This window comes from Sparus aurata, chromosome 9 (genome assembly GCF_900880675.1).
Source record: "Sparus aurata chromosome 9, fSpaAur1.1, whole genome shotgun sequence".
In the NCBI taxonomy this organism is placed as follows: domain Eukaryota; kingdom Metazoa; phylum Chordata; class Actinopteri; order Spariformes; family Sparidae; genus Sparus; species Sparus aurata.
The window spans coordinates 5,876,119-5,888,939 of NC_044195.1; the positions used below are offsets into that span (position 1 = coordinate 5,876,119).

Here is a 12,821-nt window from a genome sequence, read left to right on the forward strand (position 1 = left end):
AAGGGACTAAAACATTGTTTTATTTTTTTAAAACCCTTAAAGACGTTATTTACGAAATGACAATACATTTACTTTGTGCCTTGTATTGTGAATATAGCTGTGCCCTGAACTGGGTAAACAATTACACGCACTATGAAAGTGAATCAGAGCCAGTTATAAAGTTGTAAAAGTGAATCTCTGTCAGTTTAACAATGGCAGTGAATTTTACTTTTAATGCACAAGATATAGCTAAAAGCGTATTGCCATCTGTGATACTGTAGTACCAGTACATAGAGTAAGTCTATTTGTTTCAACCATGAGAAACTCTATAATGATATCAGAGCCCTTTAAATCACAGTATGCAGTCTGCCTGTAACTGACCTTTATGTGGAGGTATATACAAAACATGTGCTGACCTTCATTTTAAAGACTATATCTCTGTCACCTCAGATACTGAAGGAGATGATGGAAGAGATTGACTTCGACAAAGATGGGACTGTCACACTGGAGGAGTGGATCAGAGGAGGCCTCACTACCATCCCTTTACTGGTCCTGCTGGGCATGGACACGGTACATTTAAGTTACTCTCTCTCTTTTTGTGTATTCTTAAACATACTGCATAGAGTTTTGATTGGTAATGAAACAGTTTCAGTCAGTTCATTTTGATGCCTCTTTATGACCTACATAAGCATACAATGCCAGAGAAGGTTCTCTACTTTATTATTGTGATTATAGTTCAGTGGTTCCCAAACTTTTGTGCAGAGCCCCTATTTAGTACATAGCTATGTTTTTATCTAAAAAAACTAAAATAATATTAAGAATATGTTGCTTCTTTCTCTCACTCACTTTCAAAACAACTCCACACACTTGCCAGATCAAGCTTGTAACCACAAGGCGGTGGTGCTCATACCACTTTTGTCCAAAGGGACCGCCATAATCAACAATCCATGACAGCTGTCTGTAGCAGCTTTAACAAAAATCTAAACACTTTGTTACTACTGCTGGAAATTTAAAACATTACGCTCAAAAACAAACATAATTTTTTGAAATATGGTTTCATGTTCTAAATGCATGACAAGTTTTCATGAACTCCATGCAGGATTTTTGAGGATCATACCCAATTTTACAGTAAAATTCAATAATCAACTCTCTCTGTTAAGCAAACTACTACCGTTACTTATTGGAGTTAGTTATTTAAGTTGCAAGGCTCTCTCCACATCCCTTCACTTGTATTTTGAGTGCAATTTATTTTCACCAAAATAAACAAAGTAAAAGAAGAGTTTGACAGGATTTTTTTTAGGAAGATATTCACATTATCTATAGACATTGTGATGATACAATTATTGTGAATACTTTAGGCCATAATAATTGTGTTGTGAAAATCTGATGCTGTGATAGCCCCTCTCCCATACATTTATAATTTACAATTTATAGCTCAAAGTTAAAATACATGCTGGGTGGGGTTATTGTTGATTTTAGAAATTCTCCAAACTGTTAATGCCGACAACATTCACCAAAATCCTGGAAATATGAGGCTGTGGCAATAGAAGGACATTATCAGTGTTTAACTGATCCTTTTTTAACTCCTCCTAGAATGTACAGGAAGATGGGCAGCATGTTTGGCGTCTGAAGCACTTCAACAAACCAGCGTACTGTAACTACTGCCAGACCATGCTGCTCGGAGTCCGCAAGCAGGGCCTCTGCTGCTCCAGTAAGTCTGTGTCTGCCGCTGTGCTTTCCTCTGTCTACATCTCTTTGTCTCCATTTCTCCTGCTTCTCTGACTTCCTCTCCTCTCCAGATTTCAGTTATTTGTTCTGCCTGAGTGCCTCTGAGTCAATTTTGTTTTTTCAATTAAAAGTCCTCACGGTCGTCATTAAAAAAACATTAACAATGTTATCATGTGTAATCTGCTATTGATTGAATTCTGCCAGGGAGCAGTTCTCCAGGCTGCTGTTATTGTCACTGTTTAATGCAAGTACTCACTTATTGTCTGAAATGATCTGTAATGTGATAAAACCTTTGATTAGATTCCTTCTAAACCTTGTTTTAGTAGCTCCTATTAAAGGACCACTTTGTAGTTTTTGAGAGAAAATTCAAACTTTTTTCCAGTGAATAAACAAGCTGTTCTCAGCTGTTTGAATCTAGAAAGGTGGCAGGGTCCGCCACATATAAACAAAGTAAAACAGTATAAACTGTGTTGACCTTTAAGGTCAGTTTGTTTATTTAGTTTAGGCAGACAAGGATCAGCCAATGAAGATCTTTCTCTTCTCATTAACTTCTCTACCCTAACACTACACAGAGCACCTTTAACACGAGACAGAACCAGGAAATGTAAATGAGGAATATGTCAACAAACTGTTGCCTCCTGTTGTTTTTCCACAGTATGCAAGTACACAGTACACGAACGATGTGTGTCCAAAGACATTGCTGCCTGCATCAGCACCTACGCCAAGTCACGTAGACACACCAACGTAAGTACAAACAGAGTGCATGAAATGCCTTGCTGATAACATGGACTGAGGCTGCAGGGTAATGAGAAAGGAACACTGACCAGTCTGTTCAGCAGCCTCCTGCTGGCTCATGGTTTTGTCTATCAGAGCAGGGAGGATCATGGGATGGTCTGTGAGGTCATGCACATCTAGTAAATACCCTCTGTGTTTTAGCATTGACGTGATTAGGCTCTACAGAATGATTTCTCTGGCTCAGGTCACATGCTGAATACCACTGTGGAGGTTTGTACTTTTTATTCAGGCCTCTCGCAAAAACTCCCTGACTAATATGTATTTTTAAATTGCCTCGTCTATTGTATTTCCTCAGTAATTGATGAGAAATTTAACGGTAAATAATTGTAGTTAACAAATACCTATTTAAGTCACACAAAGAAAAAAACACTAAACATTTTAATTTCCCAGTTTCTCATAGTGTAAGGATTTGCTACTTTTCTCTTTAAAGGTGCACTATGTTGGATTTTGCCACCTGTTGAATTCATACTCCTAACAGAGGTTACAGCGAATCACCAGACTAAAAGCTGCGGTCCATCAGAACCAAAACCTCTCACCATGAGATCTGTTTCTTCCCATCTGCAACTAGCCTCAATAACAAGGCCCATGACCCCATCTAACACTAATCTCCCTCCCCCCCTTCACTTACATCAATGCAAAGTTTCCATCACCAGACACTTCTGTTGTTATTCTGGTGTGGATTGTGGCTCCATTCATGTAGTATTTCTCTCGAGGCCCTGGTTTGAAGTCATCATATTTGTTTTTGCTGCAGCAGTATTTTATTTTAGATACAACTAATATAGCAACCTAATGGAACAGTTTTTTCTACATGCACTTAACTATACATTTAGAAAAAAAAACCAAATTATGTTTGCGTCTTGACTAAATTACTTGTTAAAATGCTAACTACAACTTTATATTTTGCCCTCTCTCTCCTTCCCTCCAGGCTATGCAGCATGTATGGATAGAGGGTAACTCTCCTACCAAGTGCGACCGCTGTCACAGAAGCATCAAGTGTTACCAGGGCCTGACGGGCTTGCACTGCGTGTGGTGTCAGATCACTGTGAGTTGCTGCTTATGTAGACACAGAGAACTCTTATTATTATGAGGCAGCACTTTAATCTGCAGTGTGCACATTCCAGACTGTACTGACTAATAGGGAAGCATTGAAAGTGTGCAGCACTATCAATAGATTGTTTTTATCATGGGTCACCCTCACCCTATATACAAAGGGGTTAAAGAACAACACATGGAGGGCTGGGTCAACCTTAAATTAAATATTGCAATATTTTTAGGCTATACAGCAGTATACAATATATATATATATACTATATACTTTCATATATATATCAAATATAAATATATCTATATATTTAAATTGTGATGTGGTGTCATGATTACACTTTTTGTTAACCATGAGGCTGATATTGCACACTGTTAACAAGAAAATGTAAAACGACACTTCATATCAAAAAGGTTGCCAACAGCTGCTGTATAGTCTAATAAAATATATAATGTCAATATATTGAGAATTAATTATGTCCATTATAAAGTCTGTCTCACTCTTACAGGCAGACATTAGGACATTGCATTGACTTACACCTACTGTAGCTAGAAATCGGGTAAAGGTTCAGGCCTTACCTAGACGTTAACTACATCTTAATGTAAAATGTGATGTTTTACGAGTTGGGGATCAGAGTTTTGTCCCCATGTATGAGGCAAATTCCTACAGTGTCCTGTGTGAACAAATTCATGTCCCCACAGTGCAGAATTACAGACTTGAACCAACTTGAGTCACTGTCTTGATGGCTTGTGACTTAACTTGACTTGAAACATGATTACTCCTCTGTATTTGGTCGATGTTTTCAGTGTAGTTTTTTAGTTATGTTTAGTCTGGCTTTAAAAATGGTTTCAAATACAGGCGAGGGGGATACCCCCGTTTTCGATTTAGAAGAAAAATTGAAAGATGAATCAAATCAAATCAAATTAAATTAACTTTATTTATACAGCCCAAAATCACAATCACATTGCCTCAGTGGGCTTTACAATCTGCACAATGAACGACATCCTCTGTCCTTCGATTCGAGTGAGGAAAAACTTGCCATATTGACGAAAAAAAAAAACTTTTAATAGGGGACCAAAAAAAATGGAAGAAACCTCAAGAAGAGCCACAGAGGAGGGATCCCACTCCCAGGATGGACAGACATGCAGTAGATGTCACATGTACAGAACAGAGCAACAAAATCACAGTTCCAAGTTACATTGACAGACTATCTGATGCACATCATAATATATGTAAAGTGTGTGGATCCAGGAGACAACTGAGTAGGACGAGGCATCGCCAGGTGGTGCAAGAGCCGCACAGCCTCCTGTCCACTCTGGTGACCTGGAAGAGGGCAGGCCACACAAGATAATTAGCTAAGAAAAGAGGAGAGCAGAGTGAAGAGGCATCACATTTTACAGAACTAAAGATATAAGGAGATAGCAAAGCTATGATCCAGCAGAGCCCAGGGTATGATGATCCATATGCATCAATATGTGAGGCAGCAGGAGCAGGATTACATTTATTTAACTAAATATCTATAATTATAATGAGAGGTAACTTCAAGTCATATATTTTGAACAGATTAGATACAATAATCAATATATGATTATTAGACAGGTACTAATACATATTCTTACTGCTTGTAAGACTGCAGTATCTTGATGCTGGTGGTGGGAAGGGGACTTGACTTTGGACCTGACTTGCTTAACTACAGACTTGATTGACTAATCCCTACAGCAATGTCTTGGGAGCTGAGACTTAAACCAAATGACTTGAGACATGTTTGCCACAATCTGATTCATACAAACAGTGACACACTTTAACCCCTGTTACTTTGCATTACCTTTTAAATCCACTAGATGTCACCACTGACTTGGAGTTTTCTCATCATCAACCCAGCTCACAAAACACACCATTACACAGAGCTGTTCTCGCATCAGCATGACAAATATTCCACAGATTAATACAAATGTAGAACTTTTGATTGACTTCTGATGGCCTGTCAAACAGTCATTTTATATTGTCAGGATAAACAGCCTGAAACACGTAGCATTTCATACTGCTAACATTTGATACACTCAGTCCCACAGATGGAGTCCACCCACAGTTCTTATGTTTCTGCTTCTCCTCTCCTCCGTAGCTCCATAATAAGTGTGCATCTAATGTGAAAGCAGAGTGTGATGGAGGAGCCTTGAGGGACCACACTCTGTTGCCCTCGTACATCTGCCCCGTTGTCTTGGTGAGAATGCTTTTCTCTGCTATCCGTACACAAGGCTGCACATATGTACAATTGAAACTATGTTCACTCCCACAGATGAAGGTGGAACGGTTAGTTTTCGGTATTATATCATTCAAATAGATAAAAAAAAAAATAAAACAAATCCTCTTCAGACTCAGTTAGCTGACTGCACTGATCATACAGTCAGCCTCACTCTCACAAATGTTAGTGCCAGCCCTGAACGTTGGTAAAAAGTTAATTTATTTGGGAACATTGAGTCATACAGGCTCCTGATATTAATCCTACTTTCATCAATATTACGATCTTTTCAGAAAAAGCAGTTTGGGGTTCTTTTATATTGTATTATATATTATACAAAGAGCTGCTTCTGTTATTTAGCTGACCCTCAATCAAGCTGTTCATCTGTAGTTCAGTAGGAGCCACACTGACATTTTGTTATGTATGGTCAAGCACTCCTTTTGTGTTGTACTACTCACTCCAGCATGGATAGAACAAGTACAAGGACCACAGATATAACAGAAAGAGCAAGTTAACCTTAGATTGAGGATTGTTCAAAATATGTTAATGAATGCAAAGCAACCCATTGGCCTGAATACATGTTAGCAAAGTAGATTTCTGCAAACCACGAATATGTTGAAACTTTTTTTAATTTTATGTTGTGAAAATGCTGTTCTTATGATCTGGTTATGTTAAGGTCTGGGTCAGGAAGAGATCACGTTTAGGCTTAGAATACCTGTTTTGGATGCCGAAAAAACAGCTGGAAATGGCCAAAAACGGTTTATGGCCAAAAACGTGAAAAGAGTTGTCCTGACTTCCCATCAGAAATAATTTTTTGTCACCATAAATGTGGTCTGAAATTGCCCCGTGGTCACCTTAATAAAAGTGATGTTGTGCTTTTAAATGTTGAAACACTATTGTCCTTCATCAAAAGATATCCATTGGTTTCACATGTACAAATGATAATGGAGAATGGATAGATTGATGACTGAGTGGCTGTATTAGTGACATGCCATTCAACAGATTGCTTCTAACCAGTCATGTCAGACCTGTGTCGGCCAGACACCTGCCGCAATTTCACGCTTAGTGATGATTCAATTCTCGAGTTTGAATTTTCCTCACAGAAACCTCGTTGACAAGCTGATTTATATGCATATTATCCGTATCCAGAGTGTGCTTTTCAAACATTAATACAAGGACCCATGCACCTGCAGCATAATTTGAGCTTATTTTGATTAATGAATGATAATGATAATATTGAATTGCATGTAAACAGGTCAATAGATTGATATTCACTATATTTTTTCTTCTTCTTGCTTTTGAGGTATCATTGCAGAGAAATTAAAACTCCTGCGTCATCATTGTTTATCTGTGCACAACTTCATCAGTCTTGCTCTATCACAGGACCGTCACTCTGTGGTGAAGCGTGGTGAGGGGGAGTCGCCACCCAGCACCAGCCCCGATGACGCCAATCAGACTTTCAAATTCTCCCCTGGAGACGGACAAGCACTGCAGGTACACAGGTCCAGCATCCAGCGGCTATCCCTCATCCACACAATAGGAGTAAACAGATGCCTAAGTCTGTCTTTCCTTCCTGTCTCCAGATCAGCCCTCTCCCGGGGACTCACCCGCTCCTGGTCATGGTCAATCCCAAGAGTGGAGGGAGACAGGGAGAGCGGTAAGTTCCTGTCACCCCTGGTCTCATTTCCACTATTGTGCTTTACATTTATTGCAATATCATGTATAGAGACCAAGCAGGAACGTTAAATTAGAAGACAGCTTGGCATCCCATAAACACTTTGAACTGAACTAAAACAATAAGTATATATGGCTATCACAGGCCTCTAATAAGCCATCCAACAGACAACTCACTGTCTATACACGTACCTGTCTGTCTGCCAGCACACACTCTGCCTGTACACTCATGACTAGATCCTTTCACAGAGCTAGGCGGTATGATTGGGTGCTAATATAGTAATATTGTATTTAAAAATATCAACGCTGTCCCTTTAATTAATGTCAAGAAAAGATTATGCTACATATTGTATTGTGTGTATGTAGGATACAGCCAATGCCTTGAGAGAGTGTCCAGCACCACCATTGTCTGTGTGTTTAAAGAGCCTAGAAAATTGATGACTGAACTTTTTGTAGAAAATGTAATTTGTCAAATAAAGAACCTATCAAAAGTACTATTTAGAAGCGATTATACTCACACGATTATACTCACACGTGACACAACAGCCTCTCCTCAGAAAGGAGAATTTTCCAGCTTGACCTCCAGTGCACAGCGGCAATGCCAATACTGAGGACTGTGACCTGTAGTTTTCCCTCCAAGAGAAGCCTGGTGGCATACACCGCCTTGCAGGGAGTCGTTCTTGCTCTATTTGTATGGAGAGATACTCCTCCCTGCAGACACTCGGCCTGTCCAGTCTGTAAAGCCCAGAGACACAGCTGTGAGCCAAAGGGATCGATGTGTTTAATGTGGGAAAGTACAGCTGGCATTCTGCTCAACGCTGGCAGCAACACAGACACCCCAGCACACATGTATAAATGCTTACTGCAGTGTAGGCCACTGTATGTTGAACAAAAGTGAGTTGGTCAAGAATGCAGCTGTTGCAGTTTGGGAGCATTTTGGTTTCCGACCATATGACAAGCGGAACCAACAAATTGCAACAAGGCTCTGTGCAAGACCGACATGAAGAATCACACAGCCAGAGACGGTGATGCTTCAAGAAGCTGTGGTTCAAAATACCTTATAACAAATTAAGTATGTGCAGTGAGTACTTTAGATAAAATAGACCTTAAAATAAAAGTAACAGCACAAAGAATGTTACCTGGAGATTAGATGGAAATTTACAGTTGAAGTGCACTGCAGCAGTGCAGGCACCTTGTCACAGAAAATGGTACAGTTGCAATTGGAGTCTCCCTCAAAGCAAAGTGAATTGTAATCACCTGGTGGCCATATGATACAGCCCGGGATAACGGCATCAAAAATGATAGGCGGACATATTGCTAAAGCTATTGGCAAGCTAGTGGCATAAGAGTGGCAGAGAAAGTGCAGCCAAAATTTCCCAAAATAATTCTAGCTTGACAGCGGTGAGTACAATTGCCATTTTGATTGTTTAATTATGTCATTGTGATAAAGGTTGTTTCTTACACGTGAGTGAGACATGAGGTAGTAGGATATGGTTAGCAAGTACAGTACACAAACCTGGACACAACGTTAAGGTGTTGTGTACTGTACACAAAGCACTCAGCCGCTAAGTCTTTTGTTCAGTAGATAGCTATCTTAGTAGCACTAAGCACAGATCCTGTGAGCCAAAGAACAAGTAAGCAACAGCGGCAATAACAGACATTCATCCGCTAACTGAGGTAGCACAAAGAACAGTAGTATCTGTTCAGCTGGGTAGAGTTATTGACAGTTAACTTGTGATTATAATTGTGGCATCTATGTATTTAGTAGACTGCAAAGGCTGAGAGAGCTTGAATGTAGCAAACTATTAATTATCAAGTGTTTGATAAAAAAAAATAAAATGGATGAAAACATTAAGAAGCTAAATCAGTCATTTAGATATGTGGGTAAAAACTTTTCATTTAGAATAAAAGTTGAAAATAAAAATGACCTTTGTTTTCATTACCCATGCCAATTCAAGCTTTTAACTCTAGCAAGGAAATACTATGATTGAATGCCTATGTCTAATATATAATAATTATTAGAGTCTCTCACTGTGTTAAAATAGCAACACACTTAAGGACTGACTTTCGTCACACAGGGCTCCATAGCTTCTGCACCTCTGAATGCTATATGTAAAGATTGAGGTGGCTGTCCATTGTTATTTTGCTCCCCACCTGCCACACAGTAGAGAGCAATTATACTCTGTTGCTCTGGCTCAGCCTGGCACATTACCATAGCAACACACTATTTATTACCATTAGAACGGAAATTATCCTCTATTAATAGACAATACAAGAACAAAACATCAATCTGAACAGGAAACCAGAGGCTATTGTGTTGCTATTTTTGTCTGTGTGAAACTGAAGCAAGTTTTTCCATTCAGTTACTGAACGTGTTTAGACTACAGCAACTTATCAGAAGTCCCACACACAAATGTATATACGTTAAAACACGTTTTATATTATCTGTCTAAATCTGTGTCATCCACTGGCAAATACACATTTATCACTCCCTCATACAGCTCTGTGTAGATCTCTTCAAGGCTGGGCCTCGTTTCACTTGTTTATGAAAATATATTCAAATAGTCTTATGAAATATTCTGATTAGCCTCCTTGGAAATTAGAAGCATATTACGTGCCAGTAAAATTGCCTGTGTGAGATGTGAACGAAGATTATTGTGCGGGCTTCAATGAGCATTTTATGTAACACTCGCAAGGTTACAGGAATCTACTGTAATGACGTGCAGCTAGCTCATGTACTGACAGTTTAAAAGATCATAGATAGTCTCTACCACTTCCTCCCTCGTCACTTCTTCCTGAATTCTAAAATGATTATTTCTGCACATCTCAAAAAGAAACTTTAGAGAAGAATCCACATGAGGACAGATTATTTCAGATGTGTATGGAGGTTGTACAGAAGTCATTTGATAAATCTATAGCAAAGCTATACAATGCATACACCGAGTTAAATATTCAAATAAAACTTGCTACAATTCTCATGGCTGCAGCATTCCATAGCATGGAATGTTCTTGGTAATGTATTACATACTTTCCTCTAAAAGTCTGTCAGGTATACATGTATTTTATATCCCTGGCAACTTTGGAATCGAATTTAGAATTTTAGATATACTGTTAAGGAGTTTGCTGGCTGCAAATCATTCTTTTCAATTAAGTTTATCAAGATGGACCTGTCAAGTTTTGTCAGCAGAGTTTAAATGATCCTTGTGAGGCAGCAGGATTAGCAAAATCTTGCCAAGTTTCAATCTTTGCACTTGCAACCGAGCCAGCCACATTGGTTCAGATCAATCAGCATCCTTTTTATTTGAAAACAGGGAGATAGACAGATGGTTCATCCAATCACCTGTAGGGTGTTCTTTAAAGGGTCTTACCTTTTGCAAAATGTTTCTAAGGGTGACTTCCCAGATGGTTTTCTGTAACAAACCAGCTGGTGCATCAGATTATCAATAGCATTCAGTAGAAAACTGTATGAAAAAATACTGAATTGGTGATTCATAGGTCATCTAAAAAGGTTGCATCATGAGAGCAGCAAAGAGGATAGATGCAAGTTGATGACATGTCTTTTCTTACATTTTTTCAGTTTTTTCTAGCATCATAGCACAGTGAATCACAAATCTTTTTTTGAACTGTCTCATATGGCTCCAAATGGATATTGCCTGATACAGAATGTAACCATTTTATAAGCCCATCCAGCACAGAGAGACATGCAGTGGACCTGCAAGATTACTGTTACTTTCACACGCCGACGCCGGTTATGGTAGTGGCCAGTGGCGTTATGTTTTCAGGTTTACTGTCCGTCTGTCTGTCTGTCTGTCTGTCTGTCTGACTGTCTGTCTGTCCCATTCTTGTGAAGGCAATATCTCAAAAATGCATTGTAGGAATGTCTTCAAATTCGGCACAAACGTCTGCTTGGACTATAAAGGTGCTGTTGATAAGAAAAGTGGATTTTTGAGTCTCATTCCCAACTCGTCAAAAAGTGACACTTGGCATGGCGGCCAACCCATCCTACAATCCCAAAGCGTCAGTTTTTGATGAATTGGGAATGACTTGCAAAAATCCACTTTTCTTACAAATTGCACCTTTAAGGAGTGACTGATTAGAATTTTGGTGGTAAAAGGTCACTGTGACCTCAAAAAACGCCACAACTCAAGAATTCATACGCTGACTAGAAGAGTCAGAAGAACACATATCTCCACCAAGGCTCAACAGTCCCCACTCATACCAACCTAAATACAGCCAAGTTTTATTCATTAAGATTAATTCATTCTTCCTTATGAAATTAAACTAAATGTGGAAAAAAAAATCTCACAATTTCCTACTCATTAAAGAGAAAAAAATCTTGCCTCTGCCCATTATCTGGATCCACACCAAATGTTCAGATTAGGTCAGATACTGAATTGGTGACAATATTATTTGGTGTCCACCTTGAAACTGTTCTGATTGTAGAGATCTTCTGTGCTGCAGGTTCAACATGTGTGTGAAGCATTGACGTTTTACTATTCATAGCTTCTTCTTTGTGTTCTGGGAATCCGATTTATTGGCCTAACACATACAAGGAATTTGACTGTGTTTTGTTTGTCTCGGTGAACTTAGACATGAACAGACATACAGCATTCGGCCACATGAGCTCAATGGTTTTGCTGATATTGATCTTTAGGCGACTGTCATTGCACCATGTGATGAAGGTTTCTATCAGTCCTCTGTACTCTTCTTTAAAAAATAGTCTCTGACAGCATGTTTCTAACTGGAAATCATTCCATGGAATCATAAATGTCAACATAGTAAGAATTGCAATTTTGTCAAAAATACACTTAATAAACTCTCTCAAGGCCTTCAGTGTATACAGTATGTTTATTAGTCTGACATGTCAGACATGGATGTAAACTGCAGCTTGACTTGTAGGCAGAGGTGTGCATCGCGAGGCAGTTATTTATTATTTTTCAGTCTCCTGACATATAGATGAATACTTTATAACCTGGAATATTGGATTTGTATTAGTTTGTTGTAATAATTGGCATATTGTGTACGTACTAAATGTTCTCTATAGGTGCTCACTGTATTTCTTATGAGATGAGTTGTCCTTTCTTTTGTGTTTCTCTCTTCCTTTAGGGTGCTGAGGAAGTTCAGGTACCTCCTTAACCCCAGGCAGGTGTACAGTTTGGAGCAAGGGGGACCAATGGTAGGGTAAGTCTGCTGCATTCATCTCTTTCTTGTCAAATTGTTTAACCTGTGCAAATGTATCTATTTGTTTTACTTCAGATATATAAAACAAATTCATTCAGACAGGATTTAATCATTGAGTTGAATGGTGTTGCATGTTCAGCCAATCAACCAATCATTCAATCTTTATTTGTATAGAGCCATACA

General features: G+C 38.9%; 1 protein-coding gene across 3 annotated transcripts in view; it reads left to right on the plus strand.

Annotated features, from left to right (window-relative positions):
- The window catches only part of dgkg (diacylglycerol kinase, gamma), a 134,909-nt gene that overhangs the window by 36,825 nt on the left and 85,263 nt on the right, over window positions 1-12,821 (plus strand). For all 3 annotated transcript variants that reach the window (XM_030428299.1, XM_030428301.1, XM_030428300.1), the window contains 8 exons: window positions 430-549; window positions 1,573-1,690; window positions 2,363-2,451; window positions 3,428-3,544; window positions 5,667-5,765; window positions 7,167-7,277; window positions 7,367-7,440; window positions 12,564-12,638. In XM_030428299.1, the coding sequence (XP_030284159.1) occupies window positions 430-549; window positions 1,573-1,690; window positions 2,363-2,451; window positions 3,428-3,544; window positions 5,667-5,765; window positions 7,167-7,277; window positions 7,367-7,440; window positions 12,564-12,638 (803 nt within the window). The remainder of the gene's footprint in view (window positions 1-429; window positions 550-1,572; window positions 1,691-2,362; window positions 2,452-3,427; window positions 3,545-5,666; window positions 5,766-7,166; window positions 7,278-7,366; window positions 7,441-12,563; window positions 12,639-12,821) is intronic.